Consider the following 27,094-nt stretch of genomic DNA (forward strand, 5'->3'; position numbering starts at 1 on the left):
TTCACGCCAAAGTTTTCTTTTACGATTTATTACACGTATAGTAATTAATCGTTGTCATTATTAATATTAAAGTGCCACGGGATATTGTGTGTAATTAATTTATAAATGTAACAGTTTCTGTAAAATGGGAATCGGTACGAGAGTAGCAAAGAAATTGTAAAATTAATATTCATTGTATCGCAAAACATTGAGCGATTCGTGTGGTCCGAAAATTAGGTATAAAAATTTCGTAGATTTAAATATTTCAATGGATGCAGCTTTGAACAAATAAGTGTGGACAAAAGTCTGTTCGATCTCTATAATTAAACGATGCATAATGTCTAATTCCAGAATACAATTAATCGAACGTTCGAAGCTCGAGTTTCAAACACGATCGAGCGATGTATCGTGCAGTAAATGTTATACGATGTTCCATAAGAGGAAATTGTTTCTTTTTTCTGAAAAGAGTCGACTATAGACGAGATTATTATCGAAATGAATCTGAATGTTTCAAGATAACAACGTTTAAATTTCTTACGCGCATGTTACGCTGTATCCCCAACAAAATACGCCATCGCTAGATAAAAACTACCAATAATGTTATAAAGCATCGATCAGAACCTTTAAATCAGCAATGTGGATCCGAACCATTCTTAAGTTCGTGTCTAAATCGTTTCGAACAGTACAAATCGTTGAGTTTAATTACAAAATGTCGAGCACTCTATATCAATAAGAATACAAAGTCTATCATTTTTAAATGTTACATTTAAAAATCGTAAAAGCCTGTCTAAATATCCTCTCTTACTCTCTGACAATTAACCCTACCTTATAGTAATAACAATTAACCCTTTGCACTCGAGGACTCTAAAATGGAGCCATTTAAAGTTCGCCTTCAAACTCGAGGACTCCTCGATGAAGGCAATGCAAACAATCTTCAATTCGTGGCACAAGGACAAAAGCAAAAATCGTAATAACTTCACCTATCCTATTAACAAATTACAAATAAAATTTATTCAGAACAAAATTCTGTTCGTATAACTGTAAAAAAGAACCTGTTGCCTTTTCTTTCGAGTGCAAAGGGTTGAATAACATTCACAACGGCAGTAACACACACACACGTTTCTTACATATCTACGGATGTATATTTTTAACTAAAAAAAAAGAACAGAAAAGGTAACTGTATACAATGGTTAGAGCAGGGGTTCTCAAACTGACTGCCACGGCACCCTTTTCCTTATTTTCATAGTGAAATCCTCATGGGATACCTTAAGCTTCAGAAATTTGAGCATACATCGCACTTTTACTGGCTAAAACCGCATCGATGTCTTTCATCGTGCTTCGTGACGGATCCAGCGAACTCTGGCGAACACTTCCGGTTCTCCGCCTCGCACTCGAGTTCATTGAACCCTCATCTCGCAGAATCTATCGATCTTCTTCTTTTGTCTGTCGATGGGTGTGGCTACCACGTCCATTGTCCGCGTCTCGATCGAACGCGTGCAGCGACGGAAGCGAGTCTCCAGCACTCGTTTCCGCCGCGCTCGAGCGACGTCCACTTGTATCGTGCAATGATATTTAACCCTTTCACCGATGGAGAGCTCTCGCAACGAGACATCGATACGAACGCGATATTTCGCGTGTTGGTCGCTGCGAGTGGACCAAAACCAGTGTCCAGAGATTCGTTGCTATTCTTGGACCTTCTTCGTACTGCGATATCGCATTCTTGAGTACGTGGAGCACCCGGAAAGGACTACTCGAGATTCCAAGGAACTTGGTCGCCCCATTCCATGGTCTCTCGCACTCTTATCTTAATTTATCGTTACAGTCCTTCGAACCTTACGTCTCGCGTTTAAAAGCATTGGCAGCTCGTGGGACTAAAATTAGTGCTGCACAGAGTTCCATAGAAAGATTTTTGTATTCTTTTACATAGACTGGGGTATGGCTACTGACATTAAGCTTAAGAATTATATATTGTGCGGATATAGAGAGAGAATAAAAAGGAAGTTACAGTCCTTCCAACCCTACGTCTCATGTCTAAAAGCAGTGATAGCTCGTGGGACTAAAATTAGTGCTGCACAGAGTTCCATAGAAAGATTTTTGCATCCTTTTTCAGAAACTGGGATTATTGATACTGATATTGAGCTTAAGAATTGTATATTGTGCGAGTACAAAGAGAGAATAAAGAAGAAAACTAGTTGATATTAAATGTTGAAATTAGGGGCGCTGTAGTTCCACAGTGCCTACATGCAAATCGCCGTTGAAACTGAACCCAACGCGAAATTAAACTAATCTTTCAGTTGCTACGTTACATAAATCGATAAATTCTGATTTTACGATATTATTGCATCGCGTACGATAGCTTTTAGGTATTTTTATGTCATATACGATGCAATAATATTGGAAAATCAGAATTGCATGTAAAAGTGTCACGACAACTTTGCAGTGAAAGGGTTAATACTTGGCACCTGGATATTTTTTCCATGGTAACATCTCAAATCTAACATGTCACTCAGATGTCCTTTCTGAGAAGACATCGAAATTGATTAGTGACCACAGAAGTTAACCCTCTCCTCTCGAATGTCCCCTCTGTGGAGACGTCAGCACTGATTGGCGATTACGAAGGTTGAACTTATTCCATCGCAACTTTTTCAGGAGTGGAATTTTTTATTACTAGTAGACATTAACAGTAGAAACTGCATCTAAAATACTGCTCGAACATTGTTGTCTCAGCAATAGAAACTATGGCTAAAATATTGTTAAAAGATATCTTGGCAATAGAAACGATTGCTAACATCTTAGAGAGAACCAAGTGCAAAGGATTAAATTTTATTCCACCGCAACTTTTCGAAAAACTGTACGTTTCTTTGAAGTTCTCCATCGAAATTGAAATTTTCTATTGCTGATAAATCCAAGAAGGCGTCGAGCGCAAAGGGTGAAACAGCCAGTTTCATTAATCATATCAAAGACAACCTTATTAAGCTAATCACCATTCAATTGAGCGCTATCTTTCTTCTTCTTTTCCTAAGCTTCCCAATCGCTTTAAGGCTAACTGTGTCGCGAAATTTTCTTATCCAGACAAGGGTGCCGTGGTGAAAAAAGTTTAGGAACCGCTGAATTAGAGACAATCCATAATATGCTTGAATCCAACGCTTGCCACCCTTGTTTCCTCGAGGACAACCGTAGAAGAACCGTTGTTGCTGAACAATACTGTAATGCGTGTATTTATTTGCCTTTGCGGGTCGAAGGCTCATCAAAATGATCGAAATATATTACATGTGGATATATACATAAATACATATAGCTGTGTGTATAAAAGAAATAATACATATATATATTATACTTTTAATAACGACGCGCTAATTTAGTTTGTATAGTAAAACACAGTTGAGATTGTCACATAGGTCATCGAGATGTAAGTATCATTTTGATGTTGCATCGCTGATCATCGTTATATATATATATACATATATAAATGTATCTTACTAAATGAACGAGGAAACGAATAATAACGACGGTATCGTTGATATACAAGAAACGTTGAGAGAGAAAAATGGTTCTACCGAATATGTAAATGTGTTTCATTAAATATGACTGTTACGTACATATGTGTGTTGTTACTCGTACGGAATAACGTTGGTATAATGTTCGTATTGTATTTATGGTTTCGCCCTCTCGCAGAGTTTAATAAAACCTACGGAAAATTGAAACGCACGGCATCTTTCTTATTCTACGAAGATCTCGCGAATACTAGCGTTAACACATTTTTAATAACGTCATTAACGCGTCGTTAACAGGTTCGTTAAACGTTGTCGTTCACGTAAGTGTGCACACGAAAGTTTCGATAAAATATATTGATCACAAGAATAATTGTTGCACTTTTAATACGAACAGATATTAAAGTATATTGACTGTCTTTTAAATCACTAGAATAGCCAGATTTCTATGAAAAGTTTGCGAAGAATAGCCGAATACGAATGTGTTAAAAGAGAACGATCGTAGATCGTATCAGGTTTTAATCGCTATTTGGTTGGGACCGTTTATTGGTCCGTCGTTTAAAGCACAAAGTACATTCCGTAATTTCAGTTTAATTCTCAATTGTCATGCGAAATCCCGTAGGACAATAGCGCTCGATCACAAAACCAACTCTGCTCCGCAGGAGGCGCTTATTTTTGTGAGCTGCGAAACGTCGCTGCAATGACAGGTAATACAACAACACGTCCACTAATTTTAAAACTAAGTCTAAGAATATCGTTTCTCATTAATTCTTAACGCTTGAAATGATTTTTCAATTTTGTTGCCAAGAGCTCCCTGTTTTATTCGAAATCTACTTCAAAGAACAGTTCCTCCACTGCTACTTGTAAAGAGCGACTTCCTTTACTACCTTACTAAACTTTGTTGCAATTTGTATTAAATGGAACTTATATTTACTTCTTTTTTTTTTATCTACTGATCTAGAGTCACACTCGACTTTGACTACGCGTATGCAATTTCCTTACGATTTATTACTGGAAGTGTATTACTGTTTTTTATAATCCAGCTGTGGAGCAAGTAATAGAAACGTGCAACAGCGTTTCAATGGATCTACTTTCGAGAGTTCGTCGAGTATCGTTTTCTGCGCTCGTTTAACAAGTTGCCCTTTAAACAGCGACGATATATCAAGGCTCAGAATTATCATCGTGCATTGTGCACCGCCGTTGGTGATTATGCAAAACCCCACGTGCTGTGATTTAAACGTCTATGATACACGGTTCGAGGAGACCTGTAAATCACGAGCACGTCTGTGACAAAACATGGAGCAAACCCGGGACAGAACGAACGCGAAACGTCATTCCTGATTTATTGGATTGTTAATGACGGTGTTGGTGCTCGTGCGTTTACTTGCTGCTGCAGCTGACGCTCCTAGAAAGTCGCAGACGTTGTCCATTGTCTACTTCCACGATGCTTATCGATAATTGTTTGGTTCCATCGATTCATTCCTCTCATTTGATTCCAATTACGCGTATAATAATTAGATGTTAATACGTTTAATTGCACGCGCAGGTTTCATGTGCCCTTTACTTGTGCAGATGCTTCAGAAGAAGCTTTGCAAAGGGTTTGAAAAAGACCAGGAATGTAAGACGTACGATGCCAAATGGACCAACTGATTGGTCCATATTGCTGAAATAACTATTTCGCAGAACGTGTAATTTGGAGAGGAATTAGAACACGTTGGATAATTGGGAATTAATGGAAAGCACATATTCTACGTTCCTGAATTGTTGGAGGGTTAAGAATTCTTCAAGCAATGGTCTTCAGTATCTCAGACTACGCGGAATAACTTCGAGAAACAGTTTCATTGATAATTCGCACATAAGTTTTATGTTGTAAAATGCATTGTGAATGGGTTTATACGAATAGCTTATAAGCATTAGCTAATAGGAAGATTTATGTAGTTTCTATGTTCCTTTTAAGTCTTCAGTAAACGTACAATTATTGCCTGTCGATCCTGGAAACCCATTCCCAGTCCATAAACAAGAAATAACTCGTAAAAAATAACCCTAAATACAATGAAATTAATGAAAATTGGATTTTGTATCAGGAGAATATAGTGCGATGAGAGGTACCTGAAAAAAGCTCGAGAAACTCGAATTTCAAAGGAATTTCGAAGATTAATTAACAATATTCAGTAACATTGCAGATAAGATGGCAAAAAGAAGAAGAATAATTAAAAAAAAATTATATTAAAAAATTATCAAAATAATTATTGTAATAATTGAGAGACCTACTTTATCTACCCACTATTGGTGAATGACTGATGGCGCCATCTCTTCGAAGATCGCTCAAACTGGTCCCACATAATGACCGCTACTGGTAATAAAAATAAAATTGTTAGATAGATATATAATTTAGAATATAAATTTGAAAAAACATGACAAAAATTGAAAATACTACAATACATCGCTATTTAATGCAATGGTAATTAATCTATGCGAGTTAAGATCAAATACGAATAAAAAAAGATTGATCACTTTAGTGAATCAATTTTCTCCTTCAATGTTTTCTTAAACTTTTATTATTATTGGTTTTTGTACAACTATGTGGAATAAATTATATATACACGAATTTTACTCTTACCCATTTTTTTTCTATACTGCATCACATTTATCTAATCTCAATGACGAAAAGAAACCACGTAGAACGAATATATCGTAAAAATTGGGAAGACGGCTGTACAATTAAAGAATACCAAAAACATTACATCACAAAGAGACAGTTACTTTGAAAATTTGTTAGAATGTAACCACATAAATATTCGTACTTTATTTCTAATAGTAAATAAGATGCATTGATTACTTCTGAAAACAATTTTATTTGATAGAAATCCCAATTAGTATGATCGTTGCAGACTACATTATTTCAACAATGATGTTACATTAAATGGGATGGATTTATCTAAAGGCATTATCTAGTATTAAAGTATACATTAATCAAATCTCTATGTATCGCGCGTTCTGTGCTTAGAAAAGGAATGGGTGTATACATATAAAAACAAATAATGCTCCAGACAACACGAGCATTATTTCAGTGGATCTAAGTATAAAAGCCCCATAATAGAAAAGTTAAAATATTGTAACGTCACAGACAAATGCATTGTACAGCAATCATGTAACACTTACTAATTATGAATCTTAGAAATGTAAATGCTTACCAATTTTTTTTATCGTTATCGGATACCAAAATATGAAGGATACACGCAGAAGAAATTGTTTCATGAAACGCACGTTTTATACATGTACGTTTTACTGTGCTATACCATTCAAATACCATTAAAGGAGCAATATTTCATGGAAGAGTGTGGATCTAAACTTTTTTTTCATCTGTTTTACATTCCAGTTCGATACACAGAAGTATGTTGCTTATTACAGGTAGTAATGAATGAAACTTAACATTTTTTTTTGTTTTATAATAAAGAGAAAAAAGAAATGGTGTTGATAGATTCTATTTCATACCACAGTCAAACTTCAATTGTTCATGATAAAAAGAAAAAAGAAAAACAGTACAACTTGCGAGTAATTTGTTAATTCCAATGTGAAATAATTGTACAGTTCTCATAGTACGGAAGAAAATCAATAGTATTAAAGGGGAAATGATGATGATTAGAATGAATGAGTCATACAATAAAGACAGCAACAGTTGTATGCAACAGCTAAATAAAAATGCAGTCATTAGAGTATCTAGTTGAACAATCTACAGCTCTCCGCAGTCAGCTATTATAATCTTTTTGGAAGTTTTTCCACTTTGAGATCCCATACTCTCCAGCTGAAATAAAGAAATAAATGTTACATTTAATAATAATCTTTCTCTCCTAGCAACAAAAACAAATTCTAAATCAGATCATTAATTTGGAACAACATGAAAAAGATAATAGCATTATACAATGAATAATACCTATTAAAGAAACTATTAGAAAATGATGAATATATTTGCCCAAATGTCATGTACTATAAATTAGTATTTTTAACAAATAATATTTTTGCCTATATCATTTACTTATACATGCAGATATATCCACAATTAAAAAGAAGCTTAATGAACTATCGATAAACTGTTAGTAGCTCTATCTATTTGATGCAAATTATGAATTACTATTTTGTAACACGTGTATCTCAAATCAGCTCATAAAAGAAAATCCTAAAACTAATGAATGATAAAATAAACGGTTGCATACTTTTTTAACAACATCCATTCCTTCCACAACTTTTCCAAAGACAACATGTTTGCCATCAAGCCAACTTGTTTTAGCACTGGTAATGAAGAACTGGCTACCGTTAGTGTTCGCACCAGCATTTGCCATAGAAAGAATACCGGGTTCGGTGTGTTTCAATGTGAAGTTCTCATCGTTAAATCTTGCACCATAGATTGACTTTCCGCCAGTGCCATTATGATTAGTAAAATCACCCCCTTGACACATGAAGTTTGGAATTACTCTATGGAAACTGCTTCCCTTGTAACCGAAACCTTTCTCTCCGGTACAAAGAGCTCGGAAGTTTTCCGCGGTCTTTGGGACAATATCGCTCCTCAACTGGAAATTAAACGAATACATTTGCTTCACAAAATCACAACAAATAAGACAGTTGCATTGATTATTTTATCATGCGCTACGTAGTAACCTGCTGTTTCACTTTACATGACAAATATTGAATCAATTTCAAAGTTTACCCGAAGATTAATTAATCTCAGCACACAACAATTTCTAATAATAAATAACAAACAACGAATAACAGATCCGGTGATGTGCATGTGCGTGTGTGTACGACGGAGATTATCGACATAATCGAAAAATCAATCTCTCATGGTTTACTTTACGGACTTGTTTTACTTATTCAAGTGAAAATAATCGTTATTTATATAACAACGTGTGTTGTGTCAAGAACTAAATTTAAATGAACACAGAAATTTAATGCATCAAATGCAAACGTTCGTAACACTTACTCCCGTTTCCGTTCTATCTATGACGTATTCACACTTACGTGTGAGCTAAAATTTTTCAGCTATTCTTCTCTTTCCCTCGCCAAGTTAAATTACGAAAACCAATAGTAAACGTGATATTTCAAGTAAATAGAACGATTATAACTCCTGTAATAATTAACTGAGGCACGTTCCAGCGGATCCATCTTAAATTTTCACCTGCACGGAATACGTAATCGAACGTGTCAGCAGCGATCGGTGAATGGAAAATTTTATGATTCGCTACGGATCAAAGAGTCTGAGTAATGCGATACGAGGTATCATCGTAACCGTGTAACGGTTCGTAATACGAAAGAAAAGCAGGATTTAATACGATTCCCAGTAGAATCTGGAATTTGAACGGAAGATGAGGGATTAATCGGGGTTCAGAGGGAAATCTGTACGGGAATTATTTCGCATAACCGGCTTTCAAGAAAATCCAAGATGGCCAATCCATGCCGGGATTGCGACGACAACACGTTTAAGAAACGGAATAGAGATTAATTGCGTACGATCCACGCTTACCTCCATCACGATGCGACCCACGGGCTTATCGTCCGCAGTCATGTCGAAGAAAACACGCGGCAGACCCATTTTCTCAGCGATAACGGCAAATGTTCGTGCAAGCAATGCGAAAGACGATCGTCTCGGCCGGGCGGTGGCTCCCAAATGGCTCAAATGGCTGAAGGTCGAATCAATTGACAGCCGGCAGATCGATCTCAACGCCATATTCAAAGCTCCGTTACTATCTAAATCAATTTCAAGCAGGCCAATCTCTCGTCTTTTCCCTGTAATACGATTTCTATCGTGTCCCAGAGCCGATCGGTTATTATTTTCTTCAATTATTATGTAATAAAACGGTGATTTTCGGTTCGGTATCGATGTTTATTGAGCGACAAGCGTGCTTCCCACAGGCGACCAATCAGACGCGGCGTTTCACGCGCTCACGCGAAATAGCCAATGGGGTGCCTCGCCTTTCATGTACGCATAACGGAAAGAATACGCAATATTCCATATCCGAATGTTTGTCTACTTAAAATGGAAGAAAAAGAAAGATAATTAAAATCAAATTTAAAACAGAGCGTCTGAACAGTTTTCAATCGTGTCCAATATATTGATTTGTGACGATGATCTTGCATTTACGATCAAGCATCGAATAAAGTAAACGTACTTGCTCGTAACATCTCAATTTAAGGTTGTATGTGCGTGTGATTGAAGCTTAACGTTTTTTGTCACAAATGAGAATGTATGTAGTACAACATTTAATTTTTACGTCTTTCTATCTCTCATTAATCGTCTAACAACGTATATAAATGTTATAATAATCGTATATGTTTGTAAGTACCTGTAAAATTATAAACTACTTTAAAAAAGATATCCAACTTAAATAAAAGTATATGAAAATTTATATGTATACTATATTTGAAAATCAATTAATCTCCTCATTATTTATATAACTCTAACATACTATTTGATACAATCTAAGTACCTATACATTCTTGTGAAATGTTTCGATTGTAATTTGTCAATCTTTAAATAACAATTTATCATCGAAAACGTTATTGTTCTGCGATAATAGCAAAGAGAGAATACAATTATACTAATCAACTGGTTCGACACAAGCAAAGGATGTTATGTCACGCATTGCCTTGGATCTTGATAATCTTGATCGTGGACCAATCATGATACTATTCAATTTCATTGTAAATCTACACCGGACATGACGTTTATGTTCCACTGTGTTGCTACAGGCGACGAATAAAACTATATCGCTTGAATTTCACAACACATATCACTAAATTATGGTACGTTTCAGTTATCTTGTAATTGATCTTGTTTCTCATAAATCTGCGCAAATTGAAATGTGATTAACGGATAACGTCAATGTTTAGTAATATAATAGAATAAATATATTTTCATCGAATTTCAGTACAAGTATTTACCTGTGCATCTCTATGCGTGTAACGTACAATGCAACGGAATCGTTAAAGTGGTTTTAATTCATTTGATAAAATATTAGAACTCTTATCGCATCGTGCGTTGATAGTAAATTGGAAAGATTAACAGTCGAGTGAGCTTAAAGTAACATTTACAGCGTGTCGAAATCTCACCAGGAATGCGTTCCAAATTTAAAATTCAATTCACTTCCTGTAATAGTGGAATATTTGATTTGGGTAGTTATAGCTGAAAAGATGGCGCCCGAATGAAGGACGCTCAGTTAAGTGTGAACAAGATCTTGTTAAATTTGTATTGTTAATAATATTGCATACTTCTTAAGAAATGAGCAATCTTTCGCCATTTGGAGGTGGCAAGAACCCACCGTGGGTTCGCAATGCAGGTAATTCGATGTTATTAATTAATAATATGCCTTTGTCGTCCCGTGTGCAAGTCAACAACGTTGCCAAGTTTCTGTTATATTTCACGCAGGTTAAAGAATATATTTATATATCGAATGTTTTCTGGCAATACCTTTTTTTTTTTTTTTAATTATTGTCAGAAAATTGGAAATCAATTTGCGTGATCTATATCAAGAAAATAACGAATCCATATAAACGCATGTATCACAATAAGATTGATGGGAAGAAAACCGTTCAACATTTCATTGCATCTTTAATTTGCAATAATTATTTTCAAATGAAACGAATTTTCCTTCCTGCATGAACAATTCTCATTCATATGCATGTAATTTCCATATAATTTCCATAAATGAATATGTACTACATGCATCTTAAGATTTAAGCACCTCTAGAATTATTGTCTACTGATTAGAAGAAATATATTAAAACAGAAACTAATCTTTTAGTATTGTAATTTACCGACTGCAATTTCCATATTTTTTAATTGATATTACATAAATTATTATATAAATATATGTAGATTATATAGATGTATACGTACGCCTATATCAAATATTAATCAACTATCCAAGTTTGGCACATATTTTATATTTATTTGTATGTAGGACAGGGAATTCAAAATATTCAGCAACAAATGTTAGGTCAGGCGATGGGTAGTATAGGTGGACAACCAATGGTCCAATATCAACAACAAACTCAACAAGTTTATCAGCAGAGTTTAGGACTACAGCAGGTCAGTAAAAAGTAGAAATTATGAGAAATGTATGAATAATATAGTAAATATTTAATGCATTATTTATATATAATATTTGATATTCATGTAAATTTCGCTATTTCTTTAGTGGGTTATATTTAAAAATATTATGCTCTTTTATATATTATATATATATATATGTGCATTTTGTGAAATAGCCCAATATAACAATGGCTTCGATGGCGACGCTTGGATCGAACTTACCATCTGGTATAGCCGGACAATTATATCCACAAGTTGCCACTGTTTCTTATCCACCACCAAGAGCATTAAATACAAATGCATTTCAACCATCTGTAGCTGGTGTTCCGCAACAAGTGCAACAAAATGTACCTTCATCTTCTACCAAACAAAGGGTTTTTACTGGCACAGTTACCCAAGTATATGATAACTTTGGTTTTGTAGACGAAGATGTATTCTTTCAAACAAAGTAATAATTGCAAATCGCAGAAAGAATTTTGCCATAAATTGAAAGTATAAGCATATTAAACAAATCTAAATATTCCTTCTAGCGCTTGTGTTAAAGGATCTAATCCTGTTGTGGGTGATCGTGTACTGGTAGAAGCCTCGTACAATCCATCCATGCCATTTAAATGGAGTGCTACTAGAATACAAGTACTGCCTATGGGAAGTAGTAACAGTAATACTAATGCACAACAAAGTAGTCAAACTGCTCGTCAACAACAGCAGCAATCACAACCACAACAAAGTCGAACTTCAGGAACGTATAATGCTGTGCCACCACCTGCCGAAAATCCTAATAATAGGTAATTAATGCTAGCCTATGTTACATATATTATATCAACAACAGATTACAGTTATATGTATGTAAGATTTAGGTATGTCACGCAAACATTTTTTCTAATATAAACAATCAAATAACCGTGTAACTGTTGATAGATTTACAACTAGTGCAGCAAGTGCTAATACAGCTAGTAATCGAAACAAAGTCGGGAGAGTAAGAGAAAGGTCTCCTCGAGAACGGAAAAACGAGGAGGAAGAGATCGAAAGAAAAAGACGACGCGAGGAAAGAATTAGGGAACGTGAAAAAAAAGAAGAGCGCAGTCCATCGAGAACTAGAAGAAGTAAATCCCCTAGACCAAGGCGACGTACTAGACTTGTACCACGTTACATGGTACAGATACCAAAAATTGCACTTGATTTGTAAGTATATGTGAATGAGTTTGTTTTCGTTTACAATGTCTATGCTCGATTTAGTGTTATCCTACAATTTTAGGATTCCATTATTTTCTATTATTTCAGGCCTGAAGCAGATGTACTTGAAATAAGAAGACGTTATCAAAACATGTATATTCCTAGTGACTTTTTCTCGACTAATTTCCGATGGGTTGATGCATTTCCGCCGCATATGCCGTTTACTCTTAATAAGCCATGCTCTTTCCACGTAATGCACAAGGATGTTGATCCTTGTACAGAAAATACAGCAGTATTAGAACCCTCGGATGCTGACTATCTCTTCTCTGCAAAGGTTTGTCGCGTTACAACTTAGAAAGTAATCGACGAAGTTAATTTTGTAAAATTTAATATAACTCCTTCCAGGTCATGTTGATATCTATGCCTGCCATGGAAGAAATATATAAACGATGTTGCGGAGTATCCGAAGACAGAGACCCAGATCGCGATTATGTACATCCTACACGTTTAATAAATTTCTTGGTAGGCTTACGAGGTAAAAACGAAACAATGGCTATCGGTGGACCATGGAGTCCGTCTTTGGATGGTCCTAATCCTGAAAAGGATCCGTCGGTTTTAATCAGGACAGCAGTCAGAACCTGTAAAGCGCTTACGGGAATAGATCTGTCCAGCTGTACGCAATGGTATGCTTCTTTAAATATTAATCTCTTCCTTTTAACTATATTTTTATGATAAATCGAATTTGAAGCACTTCATCGAAAGAGCAACGTGGTGTTATTTAGTTTCTCTGCCCGTTATTGTTTCTATTGTTCGTCGATTATTCGCCGACCTTATTAGGTTAATCTAGTAAAAATTAATGGAAAAAATTCGAACAATATTTCTCATCGGTTGAAAATTTTTGGACTCATCGGCTTCATTCAGCGTTCCATCTTGTACAAATGTATGATATACGCACACTCTTTTAACGGTATATACCACAAGTTATGTTGTAAAGAAATGAACGATAGAATGTTGTAGCATTAAGAAAGACCCAGCAGGTGTACTGACATCCGTGAGAGAAAGTAACCACTCTATTGCGAGTTCTGAATTGAATGATAACTAAAGATTGTAGCTCAATCTCTGCAGAGGAGGTATGTATTCGTTCTGTACGTACAACCGACCGATGGAGATTGGCCGCACTGGATCCTGATATCGAGGCACCCAAGATGATGATATACCGAGCAGTCGTGGCAGACAGAAATCATCGCTGTTGTTCTATGATATCGTGTTGCGACCCACTCAATCGTGCTTTATCAAACGGTCTCACGGACATTATGCGCTGTTTTGTGGCTTTTTGTATGCAGTGCGTGGGCTTTACGAACAAGTGAAAACGAACACTTAGCATATAAGGCAAAGCTAAGCGGCGATTAACCAGAGTTGACGTTTGGGTATTGTTTTTTTCCTTGCGGCACAGGTACCGCTTCCTGGAACTCTACTACAGACGTGCAGAAACCACCCACAAGTCGGGGCGAGTGGTGCCCTCTCGCGTTGAAACCGTCATACTATTTCTCCCAGATGTATGGAGCTGTGTGCCCATCAAATTGGAATGGGACGGTCTGCAACTCAGCTATAAGAAACAACTGGAGCGAAAATTGCTGCGTGCCGCCTCTAGCCCTGACGATTCGGATCCTGCCAATGACACTGATGAGGCTGCCGTCGCTGATCAAAAGGCACTGCCAACATCATCCCATATTACTTTTACCTTTTTATTACATAATATAATATCTCGTACAATTGTTTTCCCCATTACTAAACTGGATTTTCGATATAGGCTCTACTTGCTCATTGATCCCAGTGTCAAATATTTGTTTTTTTTTCTTTTTTTTTTTTAGTTTCTTTTCTTTTCCTTTTTTTTTTTGTTCTTTTTGAGCATTTGGCTGTTCACTAACTTAGGTCACTTAAACAGCTTTTTTCTTTCATTGAATGCTGTCTTGTTCTTATTATTTCTATGTACAAATATATTGTCTTTTTAAAGTGACTTGGTAACATATGAATAATGTTGTAACGTTAATAGTTAAACTACTACAGCTTAAACGATGATAATTATCTACGCATACTTGTACATAGTCCATCATTCTTTCAGCACATTTTCAATCGTAGAATTGTTACTTGCGTGTAAAGTAATACGGTACGATTAGCCATGTAAAAAGTTGTACAGACACTGCAGACTTTAGAGTGTATCGATTTAAAATATTGGAAGTTAAGCTAATCTAAGAAAGATCAATGAGTAATGTATTGCAAATATTCCCTTAGCCACTGGCAGTCACATTGCATTAACAAGCGAAGCAAGCAAGCCTAGCTCGGAGAAGAGCGCAGCTGAGCCATTCCCTTTCCTGAAACCTTCACCATCATTGATTGAATCATTCAAAAGCTTCATTTTTGATAATCGTTAATATACAACATTATTGATATTGTCCATAACCTATCAACCACACAGACATCAGAGCCAGGACACTATGAGAATCTAAGCAGTTACTTGAGTCATACTTGAAGGTCATCGTGAATGAAGAACTGTGTATATCATAAAAATGTGAGAGAGTTGTGGTTAAATAGAGAGTGATGAAAGAATGAGGAGGGAGTGGTTTTGTTTCGTTATATAGGGGCTGCTTCTGTTTTTTGTAGTTTTCTATACTGTTCTTTACTTCTGTAACGTAATACGCGATCTCTTCTTTTCAGGACGATCCAGTGCCAGAAAAGAAGGACCCTACTCATTACTCTGAACTGGATCCAAAGTCTATGAACGTTAGTTTCGATCTGATTATGTTTAACACCGACGTGGTCATTAAATTTCTTTTAATATTACGTTCCACGCATTTATGCGGCTTTAATTTTGTGCAGGTGAACGAACTGCGACAAGAATTAGCTGCTCGTAATTTAAATTGCAAAGGCCTGAAGTCACAATTGCTAGCAAGAATTATGAAAGCAATAGCGTCGGAACAGGCTAAAGAAGAAGGGCGGCAAGATGATGTGGAAGAAAACGAGAAAGATGTCTCGCCTCCGCCAAAGGAAGAGGATGATAAAAAGTTTAGGGACAGTAAAGATGTGAGATCCCTTACATATCATAAGACTATATTAGAACAAGTATTGGCACACAATTGTATTTATTTTAGCATTTACCTACTGATTAACTAGGTGCAACCATATTGATCCTGTAGAAAAGAAATGCTATGTAGAATCTGATTACGAGAAGTCTCGATAGAATTTATTAGAATAATTAGGTTATTAGAATGATTAAAGCAGAATACTAATGATATAATATACATCAAATTGTCAAATTGATTTTTTATAATATTAATATGCAGCACGACGAAGACAGAAGAAAACTTTGCGAACGTGAACGTGCTGCCCTTGAAAAACGATATACTTTACCTGAATCATCTCACATTATCGTCCATCCTTCCAGAATGGCTAAAAGTGGGAAATTTGATTGCACTGTTATGTCCTTGAGTGTACTCCTGGATTACAGACCAGAAGATACAAAGGTATTTTCATTGATCGCAAATCAAATAACCATTATTGCGCGAGGAAGCAATCTGTTTTTATTTCTCTCTTATCTAGGAACATTCCTTCGAAGTATCGTTATTTGCGGAACTGTTTAACGAGATGTTAATGCGAGATTTTGGGTTTCGAATTTACCGAGCATTGTGCAGCCTCCCCGAGAAACCTAAAGAGAAAGACGAAGATAAGAAGAAGGACAAGAAAGATGACAAAAGGGACGAGAAGAAAGATGATAAGAGAAGGGATGATGAGAAACGATGTAGCAGGAAAGACGACAAGAGAAGAGAGGGAAGCAAAGATAAAAAAGACGAGAAAGATGCAAAAAGTAAGACAGACGACAGGGATCGAGAGAAAGAGAAGAATGATGACGACGATGACGACGAGGAAGACGAGTCTGATGTAATTACCTTCTTTAAATATATTAAATATGTTACTAGTCATAACTAATTCTGCACAGAAGCGATGTCTATCCAAGATCTTTTTTACAAAAATAATGATTGTACTTTATAGGATGACGATTCGATTAAAGACGGCCGAAGAGATAGGGAAAAGGATGGGAGGAAAAGAAAAACAAAATTGTACACATACGATCCGTACCTCTTACTATCTTTCGTTTACTTCGATCAAACTCATTGCGGTTATATATTTGATAAAGATATAGAAGAGCTTATTTATACTCTAGGACTGAATTTATCAAGAGCTCAAGTTCGTAAATTAGTACAAAAAGTTGTAACAAGGGATTCTTTGCATTATCGTAAATTAACAGATAGATCGAGAGAGGATGACCTAAAAGAAGAGAAAAAGGATGACAAAGAAATCGATAAAACTGATTCAACCAAGATCGAGAGCGAGGAAGAATATATGATATTACGTTCGTTGGCACTTGGTAAGTGCAATTATTTAATATTATGTAAACAAAGTAGTATGCGATAATTGATTATGCCTTTGTTATAGGAAATAAGAAACTGTTACCAGTGTTCGTTGGAAGTGGACCACCATCGAAAAGAGCGCGAAGAGAGGACGCGCTTACCGAACAGTATGGAGAATCGACGGTACCAGAGGGTTTTGTTATGTATAAAGGCTCTTTATTGGATGTAGAAAAACTCGTTAGCCAATTAAAACGATCTGAGAAAGCTCGATTGGACACGGAAGACCGTCTAATGGAAATACAACACGAGTTATCCGTGGTAAATGACAAATCGACGAAACAGACGAATAACATTAAAGGTCTAACCGAAGATTTAAAGATATACAAAGACAAATTAAGAAATACAGATGAAAAGCTAAAGAAAGTATCTGTAAGTATTACCTTTCATCTAAAATTATACAAAATGCAATGTATAAAAAAATATATTGACGTTTTCCTCTTTCTCTTTGCGCAGTCTGAATGCCATACGTACCTCACAGCAGTAAAGAATATGTATCATATAGCAGCAAAAATGATGCAGTCTGATACGAAGAAAGTAGAAATTGTGGAAATACAAGATGAGAAAGTCGGCGAAGTTAATGGATCAGAAATCGAAAGTAAATTTAAAACGGACACAAGATGGGGCGATAACAAGACTCCGATAAAAAAAGAATTCCCAGAAACGGAGAAAGAAAAGAAATAAAAAAAGAAAAAAAATTGTTTTTTATTTATTGTAAAAAAATATGAACGCGCACTCTTGTCAAATTTTAACTGTATCACTCGCGAGGAAATTACAAATATGTTTGGTGATAAATAGCACAGAAAGTGAATGAAACGATTTGCCCATACAATAGCAAAAATGACTTTAAAGACTTTTATAACTTTTTCACTCAGTGACAATATATAGTGAACCTGTTTCTGTGCATATTTCGTTAGAAGTAAGGAAAATCGTGCGTTTAACTAGCATAAATAAGTGATACCGAGTAATGCAAACGTTAGATCGAATTATTACACAGCAATTTTTTCACAAATTTGTCAAATTCCTAAGTACCTTTGAGATACTAATGTAATTTTGATTTGCCATAAAGTGCCAGGTATTAATAGACAGCTGTATAACGTAATTTGAGAATAAGTTTGCGCCGAAAATAGTAATCGTGTAACTATAATATACTGTGAAATTTTTATCACATTTCTGTGGTTAAATTTAACTCTAATTGTTGGCCAACTTTTATCGCAGCTTAGTAGGAATTTCCCCTTTCCGTTTTGATTTTCGTGGTAAACTGTGATTCATTAGAGCACACTTATTGCAATGGAAATTTTTCTTTCCTCGATGGACTACGTTTAGAATAATATTAATCTTACTGTCGTTTTCGTGCATTGGTTATAAACGGTGTTTATAATCTGTAAACGAACTTAGGTAGATATAATTCTTATCACGGGTATTCCTTTCCTTCGAAGCAACAATTTTAATTAAACACGTTCGACAGTAGCGATATACTTGTATTACCTTTTAAGTGTATTTATTGCTTTGTACACAGAAGACAGTCTGACAAAATAAAACTTGCGCAATATGCATCAACACCAACCGTAAAGTAACACGTTAACGATTAATTTATGGGATGTCGTTAGCATTGTTTCTTTTTCTCAGAATTAGTGTACAACTATATCTCCTGCAACTGGTGTAAATACTTCCCCAAGAGAACGGTACCTAAGACTAATTTGAACGCCAAAGTATCTCTGTAGACGATTTAGTATGAAACGAACGTAATACTGAACATAATGCATACCAATATATATATATACATGTACTACAATAATTTATTTAAAACAAAGGTGTAAAAAGTAGCATTATACTACTCAGTTTTCTCGTTCTTTTTTTTTTTATACACGTGAATCTACGATTTCTGTTAAGAATTATTTATCTGAACGTGAACATGAATTTTATTCAAACTTGTATGTTACTGATGTGATTCAATATGGTAGAAAGATGAGTGCTCATGATGTCCCTAACTTCGAACGCATTGCTCATTATACGAATACGATCTAGAACACTAGAAAATAACTGCACAGAGACGTGCTTCTCACGTACTAATTGTCTTATGTGTTCCATCACGAACATGCAATGCCAAGGACACTATTTTGTATATAACAATATAGTATATAAAAATCTTTTTGTAGTTTGTTATGTAAAAAAAAAAAAAAAATCGTGGAAGTGGAAAATCGATGCGTGAGGGATAAAATTTACAGTTGTGGATAGGATAAGTGGACGTGTATGTGAAATGAAAATTAGCAACATTGTAAAATTACATCCTTGGCACGAGAAAATAAGGGATAGTTTGAAATATGAGGAGATATAAGAAGAAAATAAATTTTAAACACTCTGTGTGATTTTTGTTTATACCTCTGCATATTCGTTATAACGAAACTTTTATCGATAATTATTTTCCATGATTAAAGAAAATTTTTAAATAAATCTTATCTAACGATCCAATTGAATTTCTCACAATTATTAGAACATAATTTAGACACATACAAAATGTTCATCCCCTCTATCCCTTTCATTTTTATAATTCCTTATTTTAATGTCAATGTCTTATCCATTATTGGCCACTGAAAAGTGGCAGAGAATATTTATGTTTAAAGCATGCGGACTGTACAGTATTTAATGAAGCATTCGAACGTAATTATCATTTATTATCTTACGATATTTAGGACCAAAACATGTATACATATAATGTACAAATTAAAATAAGCTTTACCCTATTACAGGTGGTAAATTATATCGGTGTACCTATTTAATTACAAGTAAAAGCTTTCACTTATATACGTATATATATTAGTTTGCAAATGCTAAATAAGATTGACCGCTACTTACACTTTTAATGTGTTTTTACATGTCAAACTGTGTCTGCCAGTTGTGTTTAATATTTAAACATTCAAAGAATACTTAGGACTAAATTTTGCACATCGTAAATACAATATTATCGCGTTCGAGGAACAGCAGCATCCGTAACGATGTACTCTCGTTACATTTTTCTACTCTGCTCGGAGAAATTTATGTTTACCAAACAATTAACTAAAATCTAATCGCATTAGTTTCATTGGATGCGAAAAGAAAGAGCTTCGACTCCATAGCTTTCAATATTCTCGATAGAAACGAACATTTAAAAGATCGCGAACTAATTGTGAGAAGCGAATTTACGTTTGCCCAAAAATTGTCAAGCCATTGATCACTTATCGAGTAATTCATTTCTTACGTGTTACATATATTACGAACGATCGTTAGAGAAAATGTTTCGAATCCATAAATGAAGTGCTAAGATGACAAAAAATTATTAAAATCGATTAGACCCTTCATCTGGGACTTAATTGCGCGAAAGTGCCCGCAAAAAAGTTGCTCACTTCCGTCTGAAAAGCATACTTCTTCGAAGTACGCGCAAAGGAATGTGAATTAGGATGTATTGCAAGTATATAACATCGTATTTGCTTAATTGTTACATAGTAGTTCTTTCACCTTGAATACATTTACCATCTTATAAAACCTTTTAAGAATCTGTCCAAATGTGGAAGATGTATTAGATATTAAAAATATATGTACAACGGAAAGGTGATATTCGATTAAAAACTGTATCGAACGTTTATATGTTACTTTAGGAGATAGTATTGCACGTGAGTTGACAATCGTTCCGTGGAAAATTAATGGAAACGTGTAAACACAAATTTCTCGCAATTCTTCTAAAATTCACTGTGCTCTACGAGCAGAAAATTAAACAGTGATGCGAATGAAAGAGAACAGAAAGATATTGCGAATAAAAGTTAAGAAAGAAAATGATTCGAATCGATAAATGAAGTAGCTAAGATGTGAAATTATTTAAATTTATAATCTCATGGAAATCTGTAACAATTTCTCCCATAGGAACGCAGTATTAGCGCTTTGAGTTTATCTTTTTGCAAATTGCATGCATCCTTTTGCAGATAAAATTCACCCTTTCGCAAATCGCATTGAATTTGATTTCCAAAGAGTGAATTTAAATGCCAGTACTGTATTATGAATATTAAAAAGTGAGAAAGACAGCGAGGAATAAAAGAGAGTAAGAAATTTTGCTTCGTTCGTCGTTGAAAAGGTTCAATTATCGCCTTTCAATTAAATTTGGATGGTAATTTTTAAATAAAATTATCATATAAATTTATTATTTAAATAAATACTTCCAACACACGGAAAGTCGTTGGAATCCGACGTGTTAATAATAAAAATAATCGAAACGGTGACAACGTTTTTCAAAGAATAGGATTATTCTGCAATAGTCAGTCTGTCGTTTGAAAAATATTCTCTCTACTGTAAAACACTTTTGTACACGTTGAATCTCTTTTTCGTTATGACCGAGACGTCTCGAATTCAATATTGCTTGCACGTAAAAAAATTATTTTAATGCTTTCTTTATTTTATTTTTCTTTTTTTTTTTTTATTATCGTACCACTTTACAAATGAAAATATGAATTTAAAAATGTACACTGTATACGAGATATTTAGCATCTCCTGACATCGATTAAACAGCGTTAAAAAAATAAATTTCCCATTTTTTCTTTTTACAAGTACATCAATTAATTAATTTATCGTGAAAAAAATGTACAAAATTGTTATTTACTCGGATCGCTCTCTGTGATCCTTATTGTCTCGTTTCTTTCGTCTATACAATTGGTATTGCAATCTCGTTAATTTTTGTTATTTTAATTAAACAACCAAAAACAGTATTTATACACATTAATTCAATCATTAACTTATTTAATTTATTTAATTATCAATCGATTCATCTCTCACGTTCAGTGATTCAGGAGACTCTAAATATAGTAAAATAAAAAAGAACTGTAATAGCACCTAGTATAATCTTACAAATCAGCCACGAAATGAATCACAAGTAACGTAGGATATAAAAAGAAAAAGAACAGAACTTTTACAAAATTTCCCTGACTCGAACTGTAATTGTTTACTGCTGAAACGATGGACGAATAAAAGCTACCGGCTAGCATCAAAGATTTGTACGTCGAATAAAAAATAATAGAGCGAAGTTGAGTTCACTTTTTTTTTTTTTAAAAGATCGTCAAATCAAGATTAATGTTTGCGATATTTAAAAACTGATTGCAGGGAACAGAAGATTCTCTCAATTCCCAGAAACGTTTCCGTCCTTTCGATAAAACGTAAATCTTTGCAACGATCGATCCTTTATCTTGCCTTTCTACTCTAAATGTACGACACTTGTATATAACGATAATGTACACTTTAAAAATATTACACCATGATATGATACGCCATAGCGTGATTACGTATACCGTGATACATGACAGTTGAACTGTGATATATAACAGTATTCTACGCTACAGCGTACATACATCGTATATGCGATGTACACACAGTGTAATCGCATATATACATGGTGTTTTATATATAGCATACATGTAGTGTAAATATAGTAGCATCATACGCCGCAGGTTACACATTTCTTTATATACTTACTGCTTAATGAAGTGTGTATTCAAGAGTATCAATTTGTTAAGATGTAAAAGAGAGAAATAAATTAGCTGGCTAATTTTTCATCGACCTCTAAAACAGAAGCTTCTATAGCAGTGGTGGCGAACCTGTGACCCGCGGGTCAGAAGGCTTTTTCTCGACGTTGACCTTTTATTCTTTGCTCTTTCGTCTGCAAAAACTGCAAAACGAGAGAGAGAGAGGATTTCTAGAGAATTTTAAGAATGAGAGCCACATAAAGGCTTCAGCTGTTCTGTTTCTCTGCTGGCAAATTTTCTAATTATCGCTACCCTAGTATTAGAAAACAAGGTAGTAAAGGTATCGATGAACCACTTCGCAAAAAGATCCGCCATCTCTGTTCTATAGACAACTGTTGTCGATTACTCAAATATACGAATAGAATTTTGATGATACTCGAGCCTGATAAACGTGCAATTAGTACTCGTACGAGAAACCAACGGGTTGGTAGAAAACAAGATAAACGAGGACTCTCTATGATATCACAAACATTACTCAAAAGTATGCCTCCGAACGAAGATTAAAACTATACATTCGTACAATGAATGTATACTTTTAAAACCGAGCCAGCTGGTATCCAGTTAATAATTTACGATTACGAATGAATTCGCGTGACTCATTCGGTCTACTTATGTAAATGAATTTACGCAGATCCTGCGTGGGCGTTGCGAAAATGATCGTGGCGTCTTCTGCACGCGAGGAAATAAGAATCAAACGAAAAGCGGTGCTTAAATGATAGGAACTTATGAATTGCCCTTAACCGTCGACAAATAATTTGTACACTGTTCTCGCGACTTACAAAATGTAACGCGACCGTTTGCACTTTTTACTGTTCGAGGAGACGAGTGGGAAAGGAAATTTCGCGGGTTCGAAAGACGAAGCAAAGTCGTCGCGACGATGCTTCGAGGGGGTACGCGTTAAACGAAACGCGATCCGAGCAGATACTTTGCAACAGCACGGGAATAATGGAAATCAAAGTTCAATTCTCTTGATTTAAGTAATCACGTAAATTCGAAACGATGGAAATTCAAGCTGAATTTCGTTAACTGAAGTAATTACGCGTTGTGCGATCGGCCTGTCGAAGCAACGGCCCTCGCTGACCGTGGTTAAGTTTTTCTAAGCCGTTTTTACCTTATTCCGTTCGATTCAACGTTCGACTTAACGTCTCTCTCTCTCTCTCTTCTTCTAAGGAGTTTCTACGATTAATTTATCCGTATGCCCGTTTTGACGACTCGAAGCGTCCCCTTGACGAGATTTTATTGTACGCGGTATACGATCGGTCGATTTACGAGGGCTTCTGTTACCATTAAGCTCTCCGAGCAATGGAGGACGGTGTCGATCCCAGGAGTCACTCCATCTGCAAATAAAGTTATTCAATTGAGTTCAAAGTATTCGAATATTTTTCTGTTTCAAATTAAAATGTCAGGTTGCTGCAGGAATTCTGATCAATCTGTATGAATACGTGGATTGTTTTACCCTTTAGTGGTGGACAAACTTACTAAATGTTCTGCCCAATTTCGCAGCTGAGTTAACGCTTTGTGTCTAATGTAAAGTTAGATTTTTAGTTGGACACAATTATCTATTTATATGTAATATATTAATTATACAGCTCTTTGTTTAAAGTATTGCATTTGAAAATTTTAAAGAAAAGTTACTTAGCTTATATATAAATTTTGTTCTAATTTATATTTGTTCCCCTTTTTTTTATTTACTGATGTAAAGAGAACTATACTCGACAAGGTAATGCAAAGAGTTGATACATAATAAAAATTAGAATGCACAAAAGTGTCTAATTAAAAATTGTGTCTAACTTCGTAGCTGGAGAGTCGATACTTTATGCGTGTAAATGTATATATTTACAGGTTTACATTTCAATAATCATTATATGCAATATAATGTAGCCGAATCCAAAAAATCTGTCACCATCTGTATAAAATTAATTCTTCATTTGAATGTGGACAAATAAAAAGAAATGGTAAAAATGGAAGGAATGTTGCAGCAACCTAAGATTTACAATATCGCACTGATATTTTCAATATTTTTAGAGACAAACTGTTGGACATCATTTATCAGATCTTTGATAAAAGCTAGAAACAATTGACTTACCCCACACAGCTACCAAAAGCAGCATGAAACATCGTTAAATGTAAATCTATTACAATCCCAACACGTGTTTCAACAACATAAATTATGCAATTGTAATTTTCAACTGATATATATTTATCTTAATTATGTTACATGCTGATAAGAGTTTAATGTACTAAGAAAGTTGAAGTATTACAGAGATCCACTGAACGCAAATTACACACTTTCTAAGTACCGTTTAAAGTTGCATTTTCGTACTGCAGAAACATTAAACTTTGTTAGTTGAGAAAACAGTTTTAGAGTCAGATAGGGCTTGCAATCGAATCGAGCATGTAAAATCTATCCGTTCTACTTATTGCTGATTTTATAAAAATAACAATTTCGAAAATAGAGATAATATCTATTAGTAACATCTATTAATACTGTTTCAGGTAATTATTTCTGTAATTCCCAAGTTTAATCCTTTGCGCTCCTTTGCAGGGATATGTGACTCGACATTAACAAATAAAAAAAAAAGAAAGAAACAAATGTAAATTACAACAAAGTTTTAGAACTACAAAACATTTTAAACAGCAAAGATCTGTTGGTAACAACATTGAAAATTAATTCAGAGCGCAAAGGGTTAATGCAACACTGTTTAATTTTCTAAGTCACAAGTCTATGTGACGGTGTTGAATTATTTACAATTTTACAACGTATTATTAATAATAATAACAAGATTCGATCACAAACCCTAATGCAAGGCGATAGAATATCAAACGCATTAGGACACAGTCGTTAGTTTCTATTGGTAAACGCGTAGTTGAAACGATTAGATAGAACAGCGGGTGAGAAACGCAAAAGCGGGAAATTGCACTATTCTCGCATGCAAAAGGGTGTGAGAGTAGCATTAAAGTCGAATGATCAAACAAGTGATCTTGATGTAGAAAAGATGCATGAATATTAGGGCGTTTAATGCGGAAAGGAGCAAATATCCCAATATTAAGTCACAGAAACTGACCGACTCTACCTTCCCGATCCTGAAGCTGTCTCACATGGAATCACCCGCAGAGAGTCAATGACCAGAGCAGCAAGAACAACATGTTATTCGTGACAAATCTCGTGATTACCATACGTGAGAAATAATGCGATGTTTGGCTTAGAAAAATGATGGACGTGATGTTTGTGTCCCTGCAGGGAGGACGTGTCCAGCTCAAAACGGGAACTGGGACGATTTTCCAAATCTAAGCTATTTCAATCTTTCAGATATTTGGTGTTTGTATTTTTGTTTTTTATATATTTCAGATTTTCTCAAAGGACTGGACACGCCCTTGTATCCCTGTCGAATGTATATATTCTGTACGTACGTGCGTCTTTTTGTTTTCTAACACGTGTAACTACACAACGATCAATTACTTGCCAAGAGAATGTTTTAATGTAAATACTTGTACAACTGAGATTCGCTATCGCGTATTTTACTACTTTGTCATTAGAAGAATTCTACTTGAATCTTAAGCGTGTGATTCGTATCATTTAACTATTATGTTATAATTATTATATACCTATATTACTGTATAGATAATTAGCTGTAGATGTATAGACGATATTTATATGAAAGATTCCAGAAAAATTCTTAGGAACTTCGTTTCCATCGTAAAATTACTCGTTATCGATTAAATGAAAACTGTACACCGCGATAATCATGTTTCAGAATATCACATTTCATTTGAACGTCTAAATTTTCCTAAGATTTTTCTGACAGTTATCTCTGTTTTATAATTTCAAGGTAAAACGACGTTTGAATAGACTTTTCAAATAAGATGAAGAGAAAAGAAATCTCACCTAACTAGAGGCCCCATAACATCTTCCTGTGGTAATGTTTGCAGGAGTGAAGGTCCTGCCGACACTGGACGTGTCTGTATCCATAATTAAACATATAATAAATAAATAATACAAGAATAAGTAATGCAACAAATGGTAGGGTAATGGCACTATTTCAAAAATTAATCTCAATAACTGTAAAAAAAACATAATCGTTTATACGATAACGTTCTTTCTGTTCCTTGCGTTATTTCTAATAAAAGTAGGAAAGTATAATAGTCAAATGATGATAATAATAATAATAAAAAACATATATAGAATAATATACGTGTGGCTTAAAATACTTAAATACACCTAATTGTAAAAAGTGTTTGCACATACGTGGGCTAATAAAAATTCTAGATGAACATCTGTACATTAAGCGGTACAAAGTGTGACAAACGGATCGAATGTAACATCGATTGTGTCATAAAGGTGCAAATCGGTAGTTGAAA

At 34.8% G+C, this 27,094-nt stretch overlaps 3 protein-coding genes and 1 long non-coding RNA gene across 9 annotated transcripts in view; 2 read left to right on the forward strand and 2 right to left on the reverse strand.

Moving 5' to 3' along the window:
• LOC143424588 (uncharacterized) overlaps positions 1–27,094 on the forward strand; it is a 130,394-nt gene that overhangs the window by 91,627 nt on the left and 11,673 nt on the right. The gene's annotated exons all lie outside the window — the stretch shown is intronic.
• Positions 6,306–9,290, reverse strand: LOC143424164 (peptidyl-prolyl cis-trans isomerase). Its single transcript, XM_076896061.1, has 3 exons — positions 8,989–9,290; positions 7,685–8,038; positions 6,306–7,275 (listed from the first exon to the last, which is right to left on the reverse strand). The coding sequence occupies exons 1-3, from the start codon at positions 9,190–9,192 to the stop codon at positions 7,204–7,206; spliced, it is 630 nt and encodes a 209-aa protein (XP_076752176.1). The 5' UTR covers positions 9,193–9,290; the 3' UTR covers positions 6,306–7,203.
• LOC143424970 (cell division cycle and apoptosis regulator protein 1) lies at positions 10,651–18,749 on the forward strand. The gene is made up of 15 exons (XM_076897387.1): positions 10,651–10,801; positions 11,426–11,553; positions 11,733–12,004; positions 12,087–12,341; positions 12,475–12,738; positions 12,838–13,063; positions 13,135–13,412; positions 14,183–14,441; positions 15,448–15,510; positions 15,607–15,810; positions 16,071–16,250; positions 16,327–16,665; positions 16,777–17,152; positions 17,221–17,564; positions 17,649–18,749. Exons 1-15 carry the CDS (start codon positions 10,744–10,746, stop codon positions 17,874–17,876), a joined length of 3,474 nt encoding a protein of 1,157 aa, XP_076753502.1. The 5' UTR covers positions 10,651–10,743; the 3' UTR covers positions 17,877–18,749.
• The window catches only part of LOC143424515 (uncharacterized), a 48,148-nt gene continuing 44,949 nt past the window's right edge, over positions 23,896–27,094 (reverse strand). For 4 of the 6 annotated variants that reach the window (XM_076896630.1, XM_076896627.1, XM_076896628.1 and 1 more), the window contains 2 exons: positions 26,622–26,695; positions 23,896–24,072 (listed from right to left, as the gene is read on the reverse strand). In XM_076896630.1, coding sequence (XP_076752745.1) covers positions 23,901–24,072; positions 26,622–26,695 — 246 coding nt within the window. In that variant the 3' untranslated portion in view covers positions 23,896–23,900. Of the gene's footprint in view, positions 24,073–25,800; positions 25,826–26,621; positions 26,696–27,094 lie in introns of all 6 variants that reach the window. The other 2 variants (XM_076896631.1, XM_076896632.1) reach the window with 2 other exon arrangements.

Source organism: Xylocopa sonorina, chromosome 6 (assembly GCF_050948175.1).
Source record: "Xylocopa sonorina isolate GNS202 chromosome 6, iyXylSono1_principal, whole genome shotgun sequence".
Lineage (NCBI taxonomy): Eukaryota > Metazoa > Arthropoda > Insecta > Hymenoptera > Apidae > Xylocopa > Xylocopa sonorina.